At 47.2% G+C, this 24,116-nt stretch overlaps 1 protein-coding gene across 9 annotated transcripts in view; it reads left to right on the top strand.

The window, feature by feature from the left end:
• Nucleotides 1-23,274, top strand: part of UNK (unk zinc finger) — a 40,738-nt gene extending 17,464 nt beyond the window's left edge. The window contains exons 2-16 of one of the 9 annotated variants that reach the window (XM_069076371.1): nt 4,126-4,335; nt 5,621-5,797; nt 6,041-6,171; nt 6,828-6,963; nt 8,892-9,009; nt 11,360-11,444; nt 12,109-12,251; nt 12,846-13,046; nt 14,677-14,742; nt 15,118-15,292; nt 16,044-16,130; nt 16,729-16,917; nt 18,464-18,648; nt 19,066-19,323; nt 20,991-23,274. In XM_069076371.1, coding sequence (XP_068932472.1) covers nt 4,126-4,335; nt 5,621-5,797; nt 6,041-6,171; nt 6,828-6,963; nt 8,892-9,009; nt 11,360-11,444; nt 12,109-12,251; nt 12,846-13,046; nt 14,677-14,742; nt 15,118-15,292; nt 16,044-16,130; nt 16,729-16,917; nt 18,464-18,648; nt 19,066-19,323; nt 20,991-21,152 — 2,323 coding nt within the window. In that variant the 3' untranslated portion in view covers nt 21,153-23,274. Of the gene's footprint in view, nt 1-4,125; nt 4,336-5,620; nt 5,798-6,040; nt 6,172-6,827; nt 6,964-8,891; nt 9,010-11,359; nt 11,445-12,108; nt 12,252-12,845; nt 13,047-14,676; nt 14,743-15,117; nt 15,293-16,043; nt 16,146-16,728; nt 16,918-18,463; nt 18,649-19,065; nt 19,324-20,990 lie in introns of all 9 variants that reach the window. The other 8 variants (XM_069076370.1, XM_069076369.1, XM_069076372.1 and 5 more) reach the window with 8 other exon arrangements.
• Nucleotides 23,275-24,116: the final 842 nt, after the last annotated feature.

The raw sequence follows: 24,116 nt of genomic DNA, 5'->3' as shown, positions 1-24,116 counted from the left end.
AAATTCATCAGTATTGAGAAGAGATTTAGAATGGTAGCTAGAAGAAGTAACAGGGTCAGGAAGAGGATTTTAAGGACGGGTAGACCTGAGCATGTTGTAAATATAGGGAAAGGAGTCAGAGAGGGAAAGACTGAAGATGAGGGAGGTAGGGCAGGGAATTAGTGATGAAATAACATCCCAGAGGATGAGAGAGAGGATGGAATTAGTCTCAACAAGAAGGTAGGCCATTTCACGCTCAAGATTAGAGGCAAGGATGAGATGATCTAGGTGAACAGGAGTTTTGAGGTGTAGATGAGGAGAGATGACAGGAATTTAGTATGGATGACCTCAGGCCTCTAAGTATAGTAGGATATCAGGTTATCTGCTAGGTGGAGGCAAGAGGAGTTTGGGAGCAACTTCTGTGTAACAAGGAGTCCCAACCAAAAACTAAGATATGAATTGTACAAAGGCTGGGGTTCAATTGAGGATCAGTAGCATGAATGTGTAGTGGCCTCAGCATGATGTCATTATGGCCTCCAGGATAGTTTGGCACCTTCAGAGTAAGAGCTGAAGAGGCAAAGTGAATGGGGACTCAGGGCTGGGGACAGAGGAGGGCAGGACTAGTATGCGAATATAACCCCTTCTTGAAAAGGGGTTAAGGATGTTGGGGATGGGAAATAAAACTAGTATAGGGCTGATGAAATGGGAGAAGAGAGGGAGATGAAGGACAAAGAAGGAGATTCAGGTAGACGAAAGTGATGAGAGAAATAGAAGGACTAGGGATTGGGGTCCCAAGAGAATAACTTCAGAGTGTAGGAGTCCGAGTCTGGCAGTAGATTTATTTTGCCAGTGGTTTTGCTCTTTGCCAGTATATGGATTACTAACTGCCAAAGCATATCCAACTCAGAACCTATGATTCACCTGGGTGGAGAACTCCCTGTGTGGAAACTTTCTCTACTGAGGCAGATTAGCAAATGGTCTTCCAGAGTTGCTGATGGAGTTAAATGATTCTTTCTCAAGTCTTCTGACTCTGTGGCCAGTCCTCTGTCAACCACACTGAATTGCTTCCCACCTTATGCATAGTATGTCTTAAATTGAATTTTGTTCTACTACTTCAGATAAATAATTCCAACTATATTGTATCAAGGCCTGATCCCCTACATACAGAGCCCTGCCCTAAGGAAGTATATAGTTTAATGGAGCTTATAGCATAGAAACCAACATGCCTAGAAACACCTCAGACAAGTCATTTTTCCTCTCTGATTGAACTCAGTGGACTTTAATATTCCTTACTATTGTAACAAATTCAAGAGTATATAGGAAAAATGTTTGATTCTAAAAAGTATTTCAGACTTGTGTAGTTTCTTTAAAAAATCAGGTTATTTAAGACCAGGTATAGATATTCCTGAAACTAGTATTCATAGCCTCCAGCCTTGGCATTTAATTCCTCATTCACAAAATTTGGCCCATACCTTCCTCTTGATACTTACAGGGTGAGGAATTTAAAAAATGCCTTCCAGTAAGCAATCATGAAACACATTTTAAGCTAGAATTGATCCAGAGGGAGGCAACTAGGTTGATCAGATTCCTTGAAAGTGTCCTAAATGAGTATTAGTTGAATAAATTGAGGATTTTTTGCCTAGAGAAGACTTGGGTGGAAGAAACTTGAAATGTTTGAAAGTTGGTACCTAGAAGGTAGATTAGACTTGCTGTGTTTGGCCCGAGAGGGCAGAACTAAGAGAAGCATTATTAGACTAGATATAAAGAAAAACTTTCTAATAATTAGGCTGAAGGTGAAATGGGCTTTTCCAGGCGATAAGTTCCCTGTCTGTGAAGATATTCAAGCGAGACTGGATGACCATTTGTTGGCAGTGTTGTAGATAGGGATTCATGCTGCATATTCTGATTGGACTGGATGACCTTTGGCGTACCTTCCAATTCCAACATTCTGTTGTGATTCTATAAAAAGTCCCAAGCCTCAAAGCTGGTGTGGTCTTGCCACAGGGGTCTATCCTTAGTTAGGTCCAGAAGCACCATCCAGGACTAATTTCCAGCTTCTTCTTGAACCCGCATGATAATCAGAACAGAGAGGTCAGACTGTTCCACATCACCTTCTGAAGCAGACTTTCAGTTTTCCTGAAGGCCTTTTTTCCCACAAAACTTGAGAGGAGAGTGGATGGTGTGGAAGGAGCCTTGAAGGAGGCAGCATCAGAGCTGGGATCTAGTCCTAGCTCTTCCCTTAACTAACTGTAGTATCTCAGACAAGTGGGCCTCCATTTCTTTATCCATAAAGTAAGGGGTTTAGACTGGACGATCTCTAAGCTCTCCAGCAATAGTAAGGCTCAGTGTTCTGTCAAACCTTTCTTCCCGGGAGCTTTTATGAGAGTCTGGTGCTCTGTAAGGCCTGGCAAGGAGAAGGGAAACTGAGAGCTTTCAGCAGTCGTGTCACTAAAAGCCTCTACCATTCCACGACTATTATGCTGCATATGATGCTGTGCTAAGAATTCTATAAGCCCTCTAGGAGCTTATGATCTAAGAGAGGCCCTGATGTGGACACACGTTTGCTGGATTACTATCAGCAAAATAAAAACACTACACACAAACAGACTAGGGGTTCATCTTCACCGTGGGGGTAAGTGTGTTTGAGGGATGTCGTGGGAGGGGATGACATCGGCAAGAGTGAGCGTGTCACTAGAGGGAGAAGTTGAGAAGGAGTGAGCTGTGATATTTCCTAATGTAGCTGGGGCAGCAGGAAGTGGGGCAGGTGTCCAAATGCAATGTGGATGGAGACCAAAAAAGGGGGGGGAGTGTCAGCAATATGCAAGTACCTGCAGAGGTGTGCATGAGATGGATGCCAGCAGGGAAGAGCACCCTCCCTGTCCAAAAAGGAAGTTAAGTAAGGCAGTCAGGTGTGCAACTTTCCTCCTACAGGCCACTTACCTGTCTTTTATATCTCTTCAGGGAGTCCTGCCAGGGAAGCCTGTAATTAACAGCAGTTAGCAGTCCAAAGGAAGAGCACATACTCTGTGGTCACAGCTTCTCATAGTCTTTTTGGAGACCAGAAACAGTTTCCCTTTTGGAAGCCCTTGGCTGGGTTTACCTTTGTCTGGAAAAGTCAAGAGCAGATCTAAGCATCCTTTCTCTGAGTCATGGGGTCCTTAGGTCTGATGCTAGGACTGAAAGTGGGACAGGGGCTGGGAAAAGCCTTTGGAATAGGCAGTTTGGGAGTGATTAAGCTTCCCAGGGAGATTGGGAAAGGACCATATTCAGGCATTGTCATAGTATGGTCATAAATTATACTTTGAAATACTAATGAGGCCGAGCAGCTCACCCCGATACTCCATTCATGTTCAGGGAAATCAGGTAAGAGTCTGTCTCCTTCACTCCATGGAATTGCTTGGATGCCAGGCTTAGAATCTGAGACTCCTGGGCTCAGTCTAGGCTCTTGGCTCCTAGGTTCTTTTGTGATCCTAACATCCTTCTGGAGCCTAGAATTAATTTCTTTGGTGGGATATTAGTAGCTTTAAATCACCCCTTCCCTATTTCATAGCAGGGAAGATTGATAGTTGGGATACCGGACCTGGTCAAAGTCAGTTTGCAGGCCTGAATCTGCTGCTGGGAATGTTAGCCCTTGGATGCTGGGACAGCAAGTGGAGAAAGCGCTGGCAGGAAAACCTGAGTTCCAGTCTTGCCTCAAATACTTACTAAATGTGTGACCCTGGGCAAGTCATTTAACTTCTCTCTGAGCCTATTTCATCAGGTGTAAAATGGGGAGAATGTACCAGAGTATCAAATGAGATACTCTGTATAAAGTACTTTGCAAAATCTTTAATTGCTATATTATGATTGTTATAGTTATTATTCCCCTTTGACCCAAGGAGAGGATGTATTCTGTGTCCCTCCAGTCTCAGGGCCTTGGAAGTCTGGGACAAAGGTCTGGACACAGGTCTCTGACTCTTTCTTGTTTCCCAGTAGGGCTGAAGCCAGAGATTGTTGAAAACTTCTAAGAATTTGGTATTTGACTCCTAAATGTAAAGTGGAGCTTAATTTGGGAACAGAGAGAGCATAAGAGGCTAAATTAGCCTATGGGTACCCATCCCCAAAACTCTCTCCCCTTCCCCCACCTCTTGTGTGCCCTCTCTCCAGGTACCTAAAGGAGTTTCGCACAGAACAGTGCCCACTCTTTGTACAACACAAATGTACCCAGCACCGACCCTACACCTGCTTCCACTGGCACTTTGTTAACCAGCGTCGCCGTAGGTCCATCCGCCGCCGAGATGGCACCTTCAACTATAGCCCTGACATCTACTGCACCAAGTATGATGAGACCACAGGCCTCTGCCCAGAGGGAGATGAGTAAGTGTCCTGCGCAACTTTGGTAATGGCTCACAGAGGAGCCAGATTTTAACTAGGACTTGTGTTCAGATGTTCCAAAGTCAACTAGAGAGATCCTTGGGATAGCAAGCCAAGGATCAGCATTTCCAAGGTCATAGGACTGTTGCTGCTCCTTCCTACTGGAAAGAGTATCAACAGTGCAGATTACCTCACAGGGCCCTGGGTACATGTCCTGTTGCTTTGGCTCTATAAACTCCCCACCCACACATATTTAGCATTCTATCCCCATATCCTAGGCCAAGGTAGTTGGTCTGCTGGACCAGGAAAATTTAGTTGGATTTGTTGAGCAGGCTGAAAGGCACCAAGGTAATCCTGATTTTCATTATCATCATTATCTCAGAGCATTTATTGTACTTTTGATGGTGCATGGCAAGAGGCTGGGGGCCATAGAAGAGACATATTGCTCCTGCCCTCAGGAAACTTACCGTGTTTCCCCGATCATAAGACACTGTCTTATTATTTTTTTGGACAGAAAAACACCAGAGGGCTTATTTTCAGGGGAGGGCTTATTTTAATGAACATTGACAGCAATTTTAATAAACAGGTAAATGTGAACAAAAAATGTACCTTTATTCAGTAAGCAAATCACTGGGGAAGAACAGGATGACGCGCTCACTGCTGCAGCTTTGATTGGATGCAGCTCGGAGCGCGGCATGCGTTTCACGGGGGAGGGAGGGACAGTGTATACAGAGGGTACTGTAATGTAGTGTGTAGCACAGGGGATCACCTTCACTACAGTAGCAATCTCAATAGGGCTTATTTTCGGGGGAGGGCTTATTTTAGAGGAATCTTACACAGTAGGGGGAGGGCTTATTTTCGGGATAGGTCTTATTATCAGGGAAACACGGTACTTTCTGAGACTGACACTAATTCAGACATTTATGTAAAGAACAAAACAGATAGCCAAATAGAAACCATGAACCAATATAAAATTAGCTAGGAACTTTGCTGTGCTCCCTTTCTATCGTTTGATTTCTGATTCTTTTGCAAAACTTGGGAAGCAAGACAACATTATCACCAATCAAGGGAGTAAAAAAGGAACAGGTTGATTTGTGAGAAAGATCCCTGGGCAGAGTAAGTACTGAGTATTAGTCTAATTTCTACAACATTCTAGTGTGGAATCTTAGGGAAAAAAAGATTAATCTCTCTGGGTCAATGGGACACCTTGACAGTTTAAGAAAAGGGGTCTGGTAGAATAGGACAGAGTCTGGTAAAAGCAGGTGACCATGTTCTCCTTGGTTTTCAGGTGCCCGTTCCTTCACAGAACTACAGGGGACACTGAGCGACGGTACCACCTACGCTACTACAAAACTGGAATCTGCATCCATGAGACCGATTCTAAAGGAAATTGCACCAAAAATGGCCTGCATTGCGCCTTTGCTCATGGGCCTCATGACCTCCGCTCTCCTGTCTATGACATCAGGTGGGGCAGGCACAAGGCTGAACTGAATTGGGCAAGCAGAGGTGGGCAGGGAGGGTGGCTGTGCAGAAGGAGCTGGTGCTTTCCTGCAGTGGAAGGCAAGGGAAAGGAGAGTTAGAAGGAAGGTGGTAGACTTTGTCACTCAACTAGTAGTGCTCCTCTGTGGTGACTATGTTCTCTTCTGTCTTTGCAACATCTCATACTCAACACACCTCCCATTCTGTCTCTTCTGTGCTCTCTTCCAAGGGAGCTCCAGGCAATGGAGGCCTTACAGAATGGTCAGACTGCGTCTGAGGGGAGTACCGAGGGTCAGTCAGCTGTGGCTGCAAGCCATGCCATGATAGAGAAAATCCTCAGTGAGGAGCCACGGTGGCAAGGTAAGAGCCAGAAGAGCCAAGGTGTGGCTGTGCCTCTCTGTGGCCCTCCCTCCTAGTTGTGAACTTTTCCCCAGTGCATGACCTGTCCATGGCCATGTCTCTGTGTTCACACAGGCCATTTCCCCCGTTCCAGAATGTTTCCCACTTCCTCCCTCTTTCTGCCAGGGCATACCCGTTCCCATTGTTAAAAATATTTGGAGCACACCTCAAGGGACCCTGGCCGGTCTAATTCATTCTAATGACTTCCTGGATTGCCCAGTGTGTGGATGGGCATTCAGACAAACACACATTTGGCTCTGTCCAGCTTCCATAAGTTACAGTCTTTTATATGTGTCTCTTGTATGTTTCCTTATGTCTTGTTTTCTTCTTTAAGCTCTAAACTCCTCAAAGGCAGGTGCTGTGTTCCTCCACCAGGGTGGCATGACTTCAGAGGACAGTGAGACATTTGTCCAGTGGCCTGCATTTCTCACATTAATCCCCGGGAATAGGAACTGCAATGCCTGAGCCCTTAAATACTGCTCAGTAGGCCAGTCTCCCAGGGATCTGCTAGGCCACCTCTGGGGAAGCTGTTCCACCCTTTTCACTGCAACTGCTAGTGTGAGACTCTTGACCCAGTCCCCATGGTTGACTGAGCCCCGCCCTCTGTTCCTTTGCAGACACAACCTATGTCTTAGGGAATTACAAGACTGAGCAGTGCAAGAAGCCTCCTCGGCTCTGTCGCCAGGGATACGCCTGCCCGTACTACCATAACAGCAAAGACAGACGGCGGAGCCCCAGGAAACATAAATACAGGTCTCACCATCTAGGGAGAAACCCAGCAGGGGTTGGCTAAGCCAAGCTGCCGAGACTGCAGCTGTCTCCTCTGTGGGAGGGTGGGGGCCTTGGGGAGCACCAAGCCAAGGGCAGACCATCAGGGACCTGGTGCAGGAGGAATGAGGATCGGGAAAGGCTACCAATGACAGAGATGCCTCACTGGGGAGGAACTTTCAGTGGCCAGGGCCAGGCACACCACATAACTAGCTCTCTCCATGAGGTCAAGGTTGGGGTTGGATACAGAAGGCAGGATGTTACTGGGAAAAGTGGTGGTATGGCAGAGGGCCTTTTCTATAGAATATAGACTTCCCTGAAGGAAGTGGCCCAACTGTAGAAGGAAGAAGTGGAAGGATCACCTCTATCTGTACTGTATGAGAACTGCTGAGCCCCAGGACCTTCTTTGTCCTCCTTTACTGTCTCTTCTAAGCTACTCTGCTTTCCTAGGCCCAGGGTGCAATCAGTCAAGAGAATAGTTCCTATCTCTTTGCATTTAATACTGTCTTTCTTAGTACTATTGTTACCATGCACACCCAAAATGAGTAGTTCTCTTTTCTATTTTCAAAAGCTTATTTTCTTGGGGTGGCCAGGTAGCAAAGCGAGTAAGAGCACCAGCTCCAGTGTTGGGATGACCTGGAGATCGAATCCCGGGCTCAGACACTCAGCACCACACCCAGAAACACCTGGCCGTGTAACCTTGAGCAAGTTACTTAACCCCGATTGCTTAAAAAAAAAAGAAAAAAAAAGCTTATTTTCTGATTGTCTGATTTTTAAACCCACTAAAACCTCAGATGGGAAGGAATCAGTAGTGGCAATTTGTTCTAGTCTTCCTATCTGGAATTTTCACTTTTATATCAGCTCTAGCCTCTCTTCTTTTTGATTTCCCCGTAGTTCTCCTGACCTGTGTGTGGACAGAATCTCTTTTCCCTTTAGTTTAACTGAGCCAAGGTTGGGGTTTTTGAAAGAAACTGAGTAACACAGCAAATGTGACTGTTACCCAGTAAATACAGTGTGGCCACAGATTGTCTTGGCTGGCACAGTTTCCAGAGTACCTAGGTCCTATTCCTATTCTTCCTATTCTTCTGAACTGAGGAACCCTGATCGAGGAAAATATTTCTCTGTTTGGCCCCAGAGATTCCATCTCCGAACTTCAGGCCAATTTGCACTGAACATGAAGTCACTGTCAGTCCTGGAAGTCATATCCCACATCTAGCCTGTTTCCCTCTGTCTGGGCCAGCTCATCCCAAGGATATTTATTCACTAGGCAGCTGTAATAATCTGTGCTGAAGGTCACCATATTGCCCTACCTCCCCTTCTAGCAGAATGGCCTCCTTGGGCGGGGCAAGGGGGGGGTACTGTCATTCCTAGAGCCTGTTAATAAGACTTGTTTCAATGCTTCAACCCTCTGGTCACCCCCCTTTCCTCCAGTTCCTCTAATTCCTTGATCTTTTGTACAGTTGAGGACACTTCCACACCCTGAGCCTTATCTTTTCCCCACTTAGGTGACTAATTGCTTCTTTCCCCAGCTTTTTTCTGCTAATTTGCTCAGTAGCTCCCCAGGAGAGTAGTTTTCCAAAAGGCGTTTTATAATTTCTCAATATCTGAACTTTCTTAAGCATATAATAAGAGTAACAGACATTTTCCACCAACAATAAGGGCAAAAAGGTAGTTCTCACACTCACAGTTATTTTCTGTGGGCCTGTGGGCCACTGTTGCTTTGCATGACTCCTTTTAAAGGTGGGGCAAAGAGGGACAAATTGTGGATGAGTTTCCTAGGCGTCACACCCTTCCCTCTCCGTCACCACTGCTTACACACCTGTACACATGCACACACCCACACACAAATACAAACACACATATATCCCAGAGAGAGGCTCACTGTCCCCTCTGTCTCCTTCTCGTTGGCCCAGGTCCTCCCCTTGCCCAAGTGTGAAACATGGGGATGAGTGGGGCGACCCTGGCAAATGTGAAAATGGAGACGCCTGCCAGTACTGTCACACTCGGACGGAGCAGCAGTTCCACCCAGAGGTACGAGGGCAGCACTTCTCCCTCCTGGAGCCTTCCTTGCTGGTTTTAGGGAGGGTTCTGTGGGGTCTCGAGGCCAGGATACTTTGGCGGGGAGGAATATGCTGGTTTTGGATATCATAAAATGCCCCTCTTGAGCTATATTTTTCTCCCAAAGTTAAGGGCACCAAACTCCTCCTGATTTTCATCATCATCATCATTATTAATATCCCAAACCATTATTGAGCTTTTAATGGTACACAGCATGGGGCTGTGTACCATATAAGGAGACAAATAATAGCTCTTGCTCTCAAGGAACTTACATTCTAATACTGACACACTGACGCGGACAGGCAACTAAAAAACCTTTAGAGAGTGAAATATAAATTATGACATCGTAAATTAGGCAGTGAAAGATCACACATCTCAAAGGGAAGGGTACTTGGATGGAAGGAAGTACATTATTAGGCTTAAAGACTAAGGAGAAGTTTCCATGATTTTATCTCAGGCCTGAATTATCCAGAAGGATTATCTGTACCTATCAAATGACTGGCTAAATTCATTTCAACCATTCACTTGACCTTTGTCAACAAAGTGGTTCTTCTCTGTACAAGATGGATAGAAGTGGGCTGGATGGTCTCCACTCAGGTGGATACAGAATTCATTGAGCCTCTGGCCCCAACAATCTGTGTTGAATGGATGGTATGGGTAGCTTCCTAGGAAGAACTATGAAAGGCCACAGTGCTCCTTCCTGGGCTCCATTCTGTTCAGTATTCTTATAGGGATCTCACCAAAGGCCAAGATATGAAGCTTGCCTTTCAAAAAAGCTGAGAAGGAAAGCAGTTAATGCTTTGGGAAACAGAATTAGGATTTTTAAGAAGAATATGACTTGCTGAAATCATGGGCTAAATTTTATTAGATGTAATTTAATAGGGATAAATGTAAAGCCCTAACTGGACCTCAGATATTTAGAAGGCCTGGCCAGACACAAGTTCATGTGAAAAAGGCCTTCAGGATTCAATATCTCAAAAGCTTTATGTGAACACCAGTATGGTAGCCAAGAAAGTGATAACAGTCTTAGGCTTCATGTGTGAAAGGTTCGTGTCCAGCTCAGAGTTATGGTTCCTATGGTCTGACATATCTGGAATGTTGTTTTTCACTTTGAGGTACTACCTCATACCTATCAGATTGGCTAATATGATAGAAAAGAAAAATGAGAAATGTTGGAGGGGTGTGGGGAAACTGGGACACTAATGCATTGTTGGTGGAGTTGTAAACAGATCACCAGGCATTCTGGAGAACAATTTGGAACTATACCCTAAGGGCTATAAAATCATGCATACCCTTTGATCCAGTGATATCACCACTAGATCTGTATCACAGAGAAATTAAAAAAAAAAAAAAGGAAAATGCAATGTTGTTTTCAGTCTTGGGTGCCATGTTTTAGGAAGGACATTGACAAGTTGTCCAGAGAAAGTGATCAGGTTGAAGAGATTCGGAAACCACCATTATGGCATCTAGGGATCTTGTAATGTGATTAAAGGAGTGGGACAGTGTGTGTGTGTGTATATGGTGGGAGGTACATTTAGCCTGGAGAGGGGAGGAGGGGAACATGGTTCACATATTTAGAGGGATAGAGAAGAGGTTTATTTTGCTTGGACCCAGAGAGCAGAACTAATAATAGATGGAAGTTTCAGTGGGACATATTAAGGCCTGATATAAGGAAGCATCCTAGTCATCAGAGGTGTCTATAAAGGTGCAGTGGCCTACTCTCTGCACTGGGAAGTTCCCTATGACAAAAGATTCATGACAGAAGAGCTCCATGGACCCTTGTCATGAGTGCTACAAGTTTTAGTTGGACTCCATACCTCTGAGGTCCTTTCTAACTATGAAATTTGATGATTTTGCCTCCAATCTTAGAGGGGTTATTCCATTAGAATGACTGAGCTAGGGCCAACCTTTGGGAATAGTCAAGTTAGTAACCACTCTGTCGATAAATCCAGAAGAGGCAAGGAGTCAGTCTTTTGGGCCAATCCTTCCTGAGGGGACCCACCCCCACCCCCACCCCTCAGGTAGGGGGGGTAATGTGTGGGCAGCTCTGTGGTTCCTAAGCTGTGGGATAGACATGGTAGAAGAACCTCCTTTAGGAGGTTCAGAAGAGATGGAGGGGATAAGGATGAGAGTAGAGAAAGAGAGTAATACCCAAGCCTAGTGAGGCAAGCCTTGCCCAGAGGGCTGGCTCCTGGTCTGGGTGACCAGTGAGCAGAATGTAAGGCCAATCTCCTTCATCCCACCCCTACCCAGCCTTTGCCTTTTCTCTCTCTGTCTCCCTCTCCCCAGAGTCCTAACCCTGCTTCTATTTTTCCCTCTCTAGATCTACAAGTCCACCAAGTGTAACGACATGCAGCAGTCGGGCAGCTGTCCCAGAGGTCCTTTCTGCGCCTTTGCCCATGTTGAACGTATGCTATGCCAATTGTTTCTTGAAATTTTCCCCTCTCTCCCTATTCCCATGCCCTTTAACAAATCCCCTGCAAAAACTGCAGCCAAGGGAGAACGGTCCCAGTAGTACCTTGTGTGCTGCATACACCCTAGTTTCTGTTTGACTTAGGGTCATTGGGATCCCCTGGGCTTCTCCAGGCTCAGCCTTAGCTTACCCAAGCTGGATGGCAGGGCACAGAACCAGATCCCCATCTTCCCTAATCTTTTAGCCAGTGGTAGTTAGGGTAGTATCTTCTCCCCAAAGAAGGTTTCACATTCTGACAATGCAAAGCCACAGGGCAACGCATCCTGAGGCCTGGGCTGCTGCTTCTACCAGCACTGGAGAAGTTTAAGCAATTGGAGGCTTCTCCCAGGATCCAGGCTACTTTCCCCATTAGAGCCAAGAGCATGGCACAAAATACCTCTATAAGAGGAAGGAAAAATTTCACGACAGAGACTAACGCTTTCCCACTCCAGGTATTAGGAATGGGTAGAAATGTAGCCTCCTGGTCACACTTTGAGATATATGAATCAAGGCCTAGGTTGGAGATTCTGTCTTCCTTGGGGAGATCCATCCCACTGTGGAGAGTCTTTGGGTGGGTAGGGAGGTCTGGGTAACAGCTCTGTCTCTCACGTCTCTTACAGAGCCCCCCCTTGGTGATGACTTTCAATCTTCTTCTGCTGTGCCAAGTCCCACACAGGGTGGCACCATGATGTACATGCCATCAGCAGCAGGGGACTCGGTGCCCGTGAGCCCCTCCAGCCCTCATGCCCCAGATCTTAGTAATGTATGTGCCCTGGCCTTGAACAGACTGAAGAGTGGGGGGTAATGGGGTCAGGGAGAGTGGACAGGATACTAGTACTCAATAGCAATTGAAAGATGGAACTAGAATTTTGCCTTCCCTAGAGGAGTGTGAGGGGAGGGAGGAGGAAAGATGGAGGAGGCTTCGATATACACTTAAACAGATGATATCAACAGTCCCTCCCAAACCTCAAGTCAGTGTGTTTCTGTTCTGAAGAGACAGTTCCTTCCACTGCACCTGAGTCTTAAAACAAAGCCTTTCTAGTAAAGCCAGCTGGTCCTCATCAAGATCCTCCCCTCCCCTCCTACTCACCTCTTAGTAAATAGAGGCAGAACCTTCAAGATAGGGGCAGGAAGAGGACATGGTTATCCTAGATAGGTGGAAGGTCTGTGATGTGGAGCCCTGGAGAGGAGGGAGGCTGTGCCCAGCCAGTGGGCAAGAGCTCTGAGCAAAGGAAGAACCTGCCCACCCTTCCAGCCTAGAAGACCCACATGGCTCCTTCCATCTAACCCTTCCCTCTAGAGTTATGGGCATGTCCATATGACCTGTTCCCTTACTCTACTCATCTTTTCCCTATAGATACTTTGTAGGAACAGCAGTCTCGGTAGCCCATCTAACCTCTGTGGCTCTCCCCCGGGCACTGTCCGAAAGCCACAGAACTTAGAAGGTATCAGCTTCCCTGGGGAGGTGAGCCCAGCACCTGGTAGCTACAAGAAGGCACCTGGCTTTGAGAGGGAGGACCAAGTTGGAGCTGAATATCTGAAAAGCTTCAAATGCCAGGTAAGGACTGGTGGGACAGGACAATGCCTGATAATTACCAAGAGAACTGTCATCTCTCGTGCAGAAGAAGGTAGCTAGGAACCTGAGCTGTTGTTTAAAACTGAGTATACGTTCTCCAGATTTGTCTAAATCCAGCATATATTCCATAACCATTTAAGCACCTGTGTGTACCTTGTTCTATGCTGGGCACAAGCACAGATATGTAAATAAGATAGGATCTCTTCCCTCAAGGAGTTCAGAGCCTAGCAGGGGAAGATAAGAGGTTCATAGATAAATTCAAAATTGAATCAGGCCTATACGAGATCAAATGAGGGGGAAACCGATTTTAGCTGGAGGAAGTAGGGAGAGTTGCAAGGAGAATTGGCTCTTGAAGAATGGGTAGGATGTTGGCAGGCACATATATTTGGGGGTGGATGGAAGAATTAGGGAGAGGAAGGGTAAGGTGCCTTCCAAACATCAAAAAATATCAAGCAAAAAAGCAAAGTATAGAGACAGGAAAGTTTGGGAGATTTGGGATCGAGGAATAATTCAGTTTGGTAAGAGTCTAGATTACTCAAAAGGCAGCAGTATCAGCTAAGTCTGGTAAGGCAGATTGGAGCCAGATTTTGAAGGGCCTTCATTTTTGGGATATATAGCATTCAGTGTTTATTTGATGGGCAGTGAGGAGCAACTGAGGATTTTTGCGAAGTGACGTGACAATTAAAACCTGTGAGCCAGGACTATGAATGTGGCACCGTTAGGTCATGGAAGAGACTGAAGGCAAGAAGACCTGCCCGGAAGCTACGGAACCGATGGAACCAACCTAACGTGGCAGTTTCAGTGCTGGAGCAGAGACCTTACCCCTACCCTTATTAGCTGGGCAGCCTTGGTCAGGCTCCTCCTGTGGACACCCTTCATATAATGCTATATGTAATGAGGGCATGCCATGTATTCTTATTGTGTGACTTCTTTGTTAGTCAGAGGTAGGTGAGATTGGGTAACACAAAGTCCCTGCCCTCATTGGGCTTCCATTTTATTAATAATCTCTGACAGTGCATTAAATAAGTACATTAGGGAGTGAGAAAACCTAGGCTTGGGTAAGAGCTGAATCAAATAGCTGTCTAAGCTTAGGGAAAATGCTATCCTGTTCCCTCACTAAAGCCTAAGAGGAGAGGGGAATACTAGTGATACAGTCCCTAACTTTTGGACATTTGGTACTACGCTTATATTATTCTCAAAACACTTTCAGAGTCATGATCCTTTTGATTCTCAAAACCTGTGAGTTTGCTAGAGAAGATATTATTATCATTTAATTTTTAAAAATAAGGAGTTTATTTTTAACTTTGAGCAATAGAAAAAGCCATCAAATTTATATTTATAATTAACAGAACAAACTAAAAAAGACTACATTTAGACAACATAATGTCAATCACTCCCTCCTGTGTCCTCTTTCATTGTGTTATCCTCATTGTAGACTAAGGGGACCTTAAACTTCTAGAGATAAGTGGTTTCCTCAAGATCACTGGGCAAATAAGTGGTAGGAGGTCAGAGGAGGTTAGAAAGGGTTCTATGTGTGTCAGGGTTCAGGGGACAAGCACTTGTCTGTTGACTTGGCTCATTGTCTTCACCGTTGCTTTTCTCCTCCCAATAGGCCAAAATAAAGCCCCACTCTCTGGAACATAGGAACCAGGAGCAGCCTCTGATGCAGCCCAAACAGGTAACACCTGTCTTCCAGCCAGGTGTATTTCCCAACAGATGGACAGTAGAGAATGAAAAACGAGGAAGCAGGGTCAAGGACAGATGTAAGCTTCTGTCATGTGACCCAAAGACCCAAGTTTAGATGAAAGAATGGGAAGAAAAGGTCGTACCCCTCACCCTCGTACTTGGTTCTTGCCCTGTTGGTGACTGAAATGAACTAAGAAGCCACAGTCTTTGCAGCCTCCAAAGTGATGCTCAGTAAATCTCAAGGAGGCAAGAGCCTACCCAAGGCCTAAAAGGACAGTGGAATTCCCTTTCCCCTAGCTTCTGATTGTAGAACCCTGTGCACCTCCTACCTTCAGGCTTTTTTTCATCCCTCGCTCTCTCCTTGCAGGATATACTGGGCATCCTCCCAGTGGGCAGCCCCCTGACCTCCAGCATCTCTTCTAGTATCACTTCCAGCTTGGCAGCCACACCCCCCAGCCCTGCAGGCCCCAGCAGTGTTCCTGGCATGAATGCAAATGCCCTGCCCTTCTACCCTACTAGCGACACAGTGGAATCGGTCATAGGTAATGCCTTCTTTTCTAGGACTGTGGCTAGGGTGGAGGTGGAGGCTGGATTATGCAGCACCTAGGCTTCTGGGCAGACATGCATGCACAGCTTAGTTCTTAACTCCCTACCCTGGCCATGGCCGCAGCACAGACAAACAACCAGCTACCTGACCTCTAGCACTGTCATTGTTATTATTATTGTTGCTAGTCCAGATCTGGGATTTCATCACTATGGGAACTTCCCAGTATGGAAACTCTTGGCACTGATAGAGATCAACAACTCATCTGTAATTTATGGCCTTGGAGAGATTAAGTGACTTGCCCATTGTCATGTTGCAGGTAGGGACAGAGGGAGCACTTGAATCTGGGCCTTCCTGACCTCAAGGCTGGCTTTCCTCCCTTTATCGCAGGCTGCCTCTAGAAAAATTGTTATTGAAATAATAGTGATATTGCTATTTCACCTTTCTGAGTGTTACATAACACTTTCCTCACAGTGACCCAATGTAGTAGGCAGTACAACTATTGCCCCCAATTTGTAGGCAGCTTCTCCTAGGAGACCCCCCAGACTAAGCTCTTTTTGTTTCCCTGGCTCAGCCCTCTGGGAGCTCAAAGGGGAACACGATAGAGGCTACCGACCAGGCAGCAAGGAACCCCTAGTATCCTAGCTCTGAGGTCAGCACCCAGGACGAGAGGTGGCAGGGCTAAGGATGGCTGACCCCCAAAAGATGGCAGGAGGACAACATGCAATCTGAGTCACTCTGTCCAACAGAGTCTGCCCTTGATGACTTGGACCTGAATGAGTTTGGAGTAGCTGCCCTGGAAAAGTCATTCGACAGCAGCACAGTGCCTCACCCAGGTGGCATCATGATTGGTACTTGGGGAATAAACATCTCTACAAGGGGCAAGGGGAATGCTGGCACCAGGCCACTGAGCATGTTCTGACCACCAAAGAGGAGGGCTGAGCTCTGGGGCAGGCCAAACCTCCCCACAGGGCAATGTGCCACATGCCCATGAGCCCAGGAGGACACCCGTAGCATGTGCCCTCTCAATCACATACGGAGTAGCAGTGACCTGAGTCTCGCATTCTTCCCAAATGCCCCATCTCCAGGAATGTGTCCAAGCCTGCTCTAGGGAGGTTTGTCCATCTCACCTAAGGCTGTCTTCTAACTTTCAAGTTCATTTTCAATGAACTCTGCCAGGCCCTGATCTTTCCTCTCAGAACTGGGGGAGGGAAGACAGCATCTTTCCACAGGCCCTCCTTTCTCAAGCTCTCCTTCCATGGCCCTCTGCCTAGGAGTGCCTTAATACACTGAGACCTCCCTGAGGGTGGGTGTCGTGTCTTCTCCTAGAAGCTCTCTCCAGCTTCGAGCAGGCCCAGGGTGGGATGAGGTGATTCCTTGCCCTTCCTCAATGTCGCCACCCCCCCCTTCCCCTTTCCTTGGCCTCTCTTACAGGTGGCAGTTTGTTACAGAGTTCTGCCCCTGTGAACATCCCTGGCTCCCTAGGCAGCTCGGCTTCCTTTCATTCTGCCTCCCCCTCCCCTCCTGTCAGCCTTTCCTCACACTTCCTCCAGCAGCCCCAGGGCCATCTGAGCCAATCAGAAAACACTTTCCTGGGGACATCAGCATCACATGGATCATTAGGTAAGAGGGGATGAGAAACAGCTCTAAGATGCTTCCTGCAGGAAACCTATAATAAATGCTAGTTTTCTGCTCAGTACTGTACAGAGTAAGTCATGCTAGCATGGGCCCTGTCCTCTGCAGGTTTTTAGTTTAAGACAAGCCCTATGGTGAATAGTTAACACTGCTAGAGAACAGAATGAAATAAGCCAGGCTATTTGTACTGTGTTTTTGACCCACTGAAAAACTATGTCTTTTGCCCAGACACTAGTCTACCTAGGGTAGAAAGTCTCGTTGCCAGGTTGACTATGGGATTATAAGTGTTTTTCATTCATGGCAGTTCTAGAAAACCATCTAATAAATTATAGAGGGGTTCACTGGTGGGAGGACAACCCACATTGATGAAACTAAAATCCATGAGTTAAGTTCTGGCCCAAACCTCTAGATGCAGATGGGCGTGCCTAATTGTCCTTCCACTGAAACAGGGAAATATTCAGGGTCATTCACAACCAGCTAACTCCACTGTCAGCCAAGAAGAGCCCAGAATTGACACACGCTCCAGAGGCACCAGAGATACACAAAGAGTGTCTGCCTTAGAAAGCTCAAGTCCAGACAGAAAGACATGTGTAGAGAAGGATAATTAATGACACAAGGCAGCTTGTGTCCAGGGCCCTAGGAGTGACCAGGACAAAGGAAGGGCCCTAAAGGGAGAGCAAATTTGCAGATAATCCTAATGGTTTGGCATTTCCCTACATGGATTCTCTGTATTTGAGCAGAACCTGTTGGCTCATCTGCAGTCAGGTTTATACAAGCACGTAAATGTGTCATTAGAGGGGTAGACAATAGAGGGAAAGTACTAGAATTTGGGGCTTGAACAGAGTGGGACTGGGGAGGAAGGTCGGTGATAACAATAATGGGCTAAAATCCTCACTGCTCCAGCAGTTATTAAGTTCTTCCTTAAGGGGAAACAGACAAAAACCAAACCAAATCCAGTCCCTTCTCACATGGAGCTTGTATCCTAATAGACGCTGAGCCTTCTGCTCAGTAACAGCCCCCATACAGGTGTCCCGTGTCTCCTGCAGGAGGGCACCATGTGGAGGGACTGACTTCTTTCATGGGGGATTTTGGTGGCCCCATGAAACCAGCAGCTCCCTGAGGTTGGGTGTTGTGACTCTCTAAGCAGACTGAGCACATCCACAGAGTGAGAATTATATCTTGTCCTCCCCTTGCTCCCTTTACTGGAAGTACCTGGAAGGCCAGGAGGGAATTCCCCTGCCCAGGTGTGGGGTTTTGGGCTTCCATAGTAGATTAAGCTCTTCCCCAGAGTAGTAGGAACTCCTGTTAGCATAGAGTGGGCACCACCCATAAGTCTGGGAGACCCTTGAGGACAGGACTGTGTGTCACAGGTTCAGTATAAGACTGTGAAGGGGTTGGTCAGTCAGTACTCTTGCCTAATGGTTAGACCTGCACATTAAAGACCCCACACCAGGAAGCTCAGTAGTGCCCCTGGAGCCCTCACTGTTAGGCTGGTGGGAAAGAACTGCCCTCAAAACACCCTCTCCCCCTAAAGCAGGTTTAAATGGAATGAACAGCAGTATCTGGGAGCACTTTGCCTCTGGGAACTTCTCCCCGGGCACATCGCCAGCATTTCTGTCGGGCCCAGGGGCTACTGAACTGGCCAGGCTCCGACAAGAGCTGGATGAGGCCAACGGAACCATCAAGCAATGGGAGGAGTCATGGAAGCAGGCCAAGCAGGTATGGGAGTATAGCGGGGGCCCAGGGCCACCTCCCCGGATGTCTGTTCCTTGGGGTCGCAGACATTGAACCTCTTTCCTGTTTTCAGGGTGCAGGGATTTGGACTCCACCTCTAAAGCTCCTTCTGGGGCTGATTACAGCTCTGAGCCCTCTTCATACAAACTTTTGGGTACCCTCTGGAGCTAGGGTACTATCCACACGCCACCCAGAGATGCTGGGTGGGAGCTGGGCTTCTGTCAGAGTAGCCTGAAGCTTCCCCAGGTGGCACAAGCATCTTCCTCCTCTTAATCAGACAAGAGTGGGAAGTACAGCCTTCAGCCAAATAATATACTACCCAAGTGTGCACTGGGGAGAGGCTAGTGGGAAGGCTGTCCATGTTGATACTCAATGGTTTGGACTCTGTGCTGAACCCCGCAGGCTTGTGATGCCTGGAAGAAAGAGGCCGAGGAGGCCAGTGAACGAGCTAGTGCTGCTGGCATGGAGTGTGAATTGGCGCGGGAGCAGCGGGATGCCCTGGAGGTGCGGGTGAAGAAACTTCAGGAAGAGCTGGAGCGACTGCACTCTGGACAGGACCCCCAGACCCTGTGCTCCTTCTCCGACCTAGAGGCCCTCTCGCTTTCCACCTTGTACTCCCTGCAGAAGCAGCTCAGAGCCAACCTGGAGAGAGTGGAAAAGGTAGGGGAGCCCCTGGGGCAGGAAATGGGTATGGGGGCAGGAGCATGGGGGAAGGGGGGATAATGGCAAGGTTTTCCTTGGGATCTCAGGGGAGCTTTCATGGCTGACACCTCCCTGCGGGCTGAAGCCATGGACCTTGGAAACCGTGACTGGCAGCCTGGCAGTAACACACCCGTCTGGCTTGGGCAGGGTGTTTTTTGCTTTATCAGATGGCCTCTGTCTGCCCAGAAGGTTGCCAAAGGCTTGCTCCTATACCACTGGGCGGAGCATCAAGTCCAGTAGAGTTTTGGTGATCATTTGTGGATACAGTCAGGGAAGGGCAGAGCAGGACAGGATAATAAATAACTCATATTTACATAAGACTTTAAGACTTACAAAGTGCTCTTCTCACAACAACCCTGTGTAAGCATTATTATCCTCATTTTACAAATGGAGAAACTGAGGCAAAGAGAAGTTATCCCATGCCTGAGGTCTCATGGTCATAGCCAGGATTCGAACCTGTGTCTCTTGATTCTAGGTCTAGTACTTATTCACACTAACTTTCTAATAATAACTGGCATGGAGAGAGCCTATTTAGGATTGTCAAAGCTAGTATATACCCTGTTTCTTGTTACAACTATGTGATTCATAGTTTACTGACTGCCTCTGTACCCCGTTATTCTAGCCTGTTCCACCCCAGGAAAGTCCATGTTTCTTCCCCTATAGCCTTAGAATGAAGTGCAAGTTCTGGGAAAGAGCCCACCCTCACCTCATCTCTGGGATTCCATGCCCAGAAAACAGAACAGATCTTATCAGTCTTCAAGAGCTTTGGGACCCACCTGACCTAAACACTGCCCACGGTCCTCCCCAGGGCTCAGGGTCCCAAAGGGACCTAATAACCTAGGGCTTAGTTTTGCCCTCCACTAGTCCCATTCTGGGTCCTTACAGGAGGATCTTGGCCAAGGTATTAGCCAACCTCCTCAGATCAACCTTCCTCCATGTAACTAAGCTGAATCCTTCACCACAAAGAAGCTCAGCATTCTAGAGGTATCCTGGAAAAACTAGGGGGGCAAGGGCAAGTCATCCAAAGCCAAGACCAAAGGGTTCTAAGATTGCTCTTGCCCATACCTCTGAAAATCCCTTTGAGAGTCAGAATATTGGGCAAAATGCCTGGGGAATCAGGCCATTACCTACTGGGGGAGTGGGCAGGGGTGAGCACCCTCTCCCTCCTCATTCATTCATTCTGCATGCATTCATTGGTGTGTATTTAGTACTGTGCTAGACCTAGAAATGTAAAGACAAAAAGGGAGTCAGCCCTGCCCTCAAGAAGCTTACCTTCTATTGGAGGAAAAGAAAGCACAAACACCCCTCTTTGGAACAGACTATTCTGTGGGAAAGGACCGCCCTGATCTAAGCTATGGCTCCTTGGAAGGAGGGGGAGCATTATCACGGTTTATTGGATAGAGCGCTAGACCTTGAGTTGACGCACTGATGGGATTGAATCTCTAATACTTATTAGCCATTTGACCATGGGCGCCTGTAGGACTGTACACTTTGTAAATCCTAAAGTGCTCCGTGATCAAAATCAGATCAAGATGATTAATACTGGAGCAGATTCTTGTGGGGAGATGGAGAGCAGGCCGCCTTTCCCTCAGTCCCCGGTGAACGCCGGCTCTTCTCGCCCTCAGGTGGTGTTCCAGATGCAGTCACCTGCAAAGTGTCTCAAGTGTCAAGAACAGCATCGGGCGGTGCGGCAGTGCCAACACACTGTGCTGTGTGAGCTGTGTGCAGAGGACAGCGAGTGCCCCGTCTGCCACCCGAGCTGCACCCGCCCTCCCCTGCAGTCATGACCCATCGGGCCACATCACAACACATAGAGCTTTTTAAAGTGCATATATATGTGTGTGTGTGTGTCTGTGCACACACAGAGACACATACACATACATACATATGTGTGTCTGTGCGTGTGTGCAAGGACAGATGTGTGAAGGGTGTCTGTGTGTATATCTGTATGTAGATATAGACACACACTTAAAACAGAGCTGAGTTACCAAGCACTTTTAAAAAAAGATTTTGCAGCCCTATCCTTGCCCACTCCCTTCCATTCCCTGCTTCAGAAACAAATTTGTCCCCTCACCCCACCCCCAAGCCCTTGTGGCAGAGTCTCTATGTCTCTTTTTTAAATTTAGGAAATAATTTTTAAAATTTATTTTATTTTTTTTTTGCCTTTTTTTAGAGGGCATTTGGGGTTAAGTAACTTGCCCAAGGTTACACGGCTAGTTTTTGTGTGTGTGTGTGTTAGGTGTCTGAGGTCGGATCCGAACTCAGGTCCTCCTGACTTCAGGGCCAGGGCTTTACTCACTGCGCTACCTAGCCGCGCCTAGGAAATAATTTTAAAAAAATCTTTATTGGTACAAAAATAGATGGAAAAATTGAGGGGGGCTCTTACTTGGAGGAATGAGGTCTAGGCCCCCGGAGAAGCAGAGGCCCAAAAGAAGTGGTCCTGTCCCAAGGCCCCTCTGCGCCTGACCTGAGGGACCATAGATGCTAGTCCTGGTACCATCACCTTTTTAAATTAGGAAACCGTTGGAATTCTGAATTGTTTGGGGTGGGGTGGGGCAGGGGATGAGTTGATGGTGGCTGAGAAACCTCCACTAAAGTGTATTGTATTTTTTAAAAAGCAAATTTGCGTTCTAATCAGCTGAAGAGCTGACTGGCCTCCCACCCATAAACCCTGGGTGAGCTGCCTAGAACTTAGAGGTATCTCAGTATTCCTTTGTGCTGGCAGGGGGTTAAGAAACTTTTCTCTTAGAAATTAAGAAATTAAGAAATTCTCTTAGAAATTAAGAGGATGTCAGGGGAGAGAAAGCCTGCTGCCCTGATGGTTCCTTCCCTGTGTGTTGTGGAAGACCTAGGGATGGAGAACATAGCAGATTTAGGGTCAGTGGTGCTGGCTTTGTAATCTTCTCTCACTAGCACCTTTCTTGGGGCCCCTCCCAGCCCAGGGTCCCCCATTCTCACAAATTCTAATCCATGTATAGGCCATCAATAATGTAGTAACCAGGATTTAGGGACCCCTGTACCAACATAGCATCCCAAAACTTGGGGTCCCCTTCCAGAAACCCACATTGACAAGTGTCCAGTGGGCACAGGTATAGGAGTGCACATGTGAGAGCCTACACTCACACTTAACGTATAAATTTGTGGGTCTTTGTGTGTGTGGTATGGGCAGGATGTTAACAAACTGGCTAGGCCTTTGTTTGGCCTTCAGCTCTGTATTTTTTGCATTCTGGTGACATGGGGTGGTTTGGGGAGTGGCCCAGGTAACTTGTCCCTAAGATTGCTACCCAGGCTGGTACTAATATTTCTGTGCCCCCTGGCTTTGCCCTCCGTTGCTCCGTCATCCGCTCCACCCTCCTCCCAGGCCTCAGGCAGCTACTTGGGGAGACCTCCCCCCCCCAAACTGGAGGAGGGTGAGCTGCCCTTCTGTGGCACAAGCTGAGGACCAAGGGCAGCCAGAGCACACAGCCGCAGTGCTCTGCGTCCCCCACCAGGAAGGGGAGAACATGCATTCCCAGGTGCTTTCCAAGTGCAGCTGTTTTTCAGTCACTGTTTTCAGTGAGGATGTGTGTGTGTGCATGTGTGTGTGCGTGCGCGTGTGTGTCTAATGTATATTATTGTCTTAGCTTCCATTTTAAAAATTTTTTTGTACAGAGAGATACTGGGCTTGGGCGGGGGGTGGTTAAAGATGGTGGCGACCCTGGCATAGTAGCTGGGTGTCTGTACCATGTGGTGGGGGTGGAGGAAGAGCACTGGGCCAAGGGCTCCTCTCTTCCTCTTCAAGCCCCCATGGGCTCAACAAGAAAAGGGCTTTTGATGAAATAGATGAACTTTTTCTCTTTTTTAAAAAGATACTGAAACAAACAAAAAAAAAAACCCTCCCAGCCATTGGAAATAAAGTATGAAATTGAAGTTATAGTGAATTCAGACATTGGGACTGGGGTCTTCCATGGGGCTTCAGATTATGCTGGAGTGGGAGTGGGTGGGACAATACCTGGACATCCCTCCATAAAGCTTGAGCAGCAGCCAGTCAGCACCTCCCTCCCCAGACCTGCCAGGACTCTTGGTGAGCCTTTTGCCCTTGTCATAGGGAAGAGCTTTCCCTAAATTTCCTAGGTCCAGGCCTAAGAGCAGAGCCCTTGGCACCAACCCTGGGTCCATCAGGAGTTCTGAGTACAGCCTCCAGCTCTATAAACCAGTCTAGAAAGTCCCCAAAAGATAATCTCTTTAGGCTCCCTCCCAAGTGCCTCTTTTCCAAGTGTTATTCCAAAGAAGGCAGGACCCTTTTATCGTTCAACATTAACATTCCTGAGCGCAATTACCCTCACACTTCACTGGTACCTCTAAGACAGTCTTTTTTAGGGTTCTGTATACAAGGGCTGTTGTTTATAGACTGTTGACTTTGTAGAAGAGGATGATGCCGAATAATTTTTCCCTAGAACATTATGAGTTAGGAAAAATCTAAAAAAGGTGTGTGTGGGTGAAGACCATGGAGGTATTGCTCTCTTAAGACCTGAAGCTCAAGAGAAAAGCTACTCCTGGAGTGATCAGAGGCAGTTGGTACCAGAAAGTGGGTCTCAGCCTAGTGCTGTCCACAGGCTGACTGTATGGGAGTAGCACAACCTGAGCCTGGGAAAATCTCAGTCCCAGACCCTACAGTCTCAGGGAAAGAGAAGGGATAGTGGGAAAAGCCCAAGCTGGCAGATAGTGAGGGCATTGTGACCTTAAGGGAAGCTTGAATGGAGACCTGCCCC

This window comes from Petaurus breviceps, unplaced genomic scaffold, assembly GCF_028583685.1.
Source record: "Petaurus breviceps papuanus isolate PSGF00001 unplaced genomic scaffold, PetGlider_PUasm1.0 90925, whole genome shotgun sequence".
NCBI lineage: Eukaryota > Metazoa > Chordata > Mammalia > Diprotodontia > Petauridae > Petaurus > Petaurus breviceps.
The sequence above is the reverse complement of the archived record's forward strand: the minus strand, read 5'-3'. Positions and strand labels throughout refer to the sequence as shown.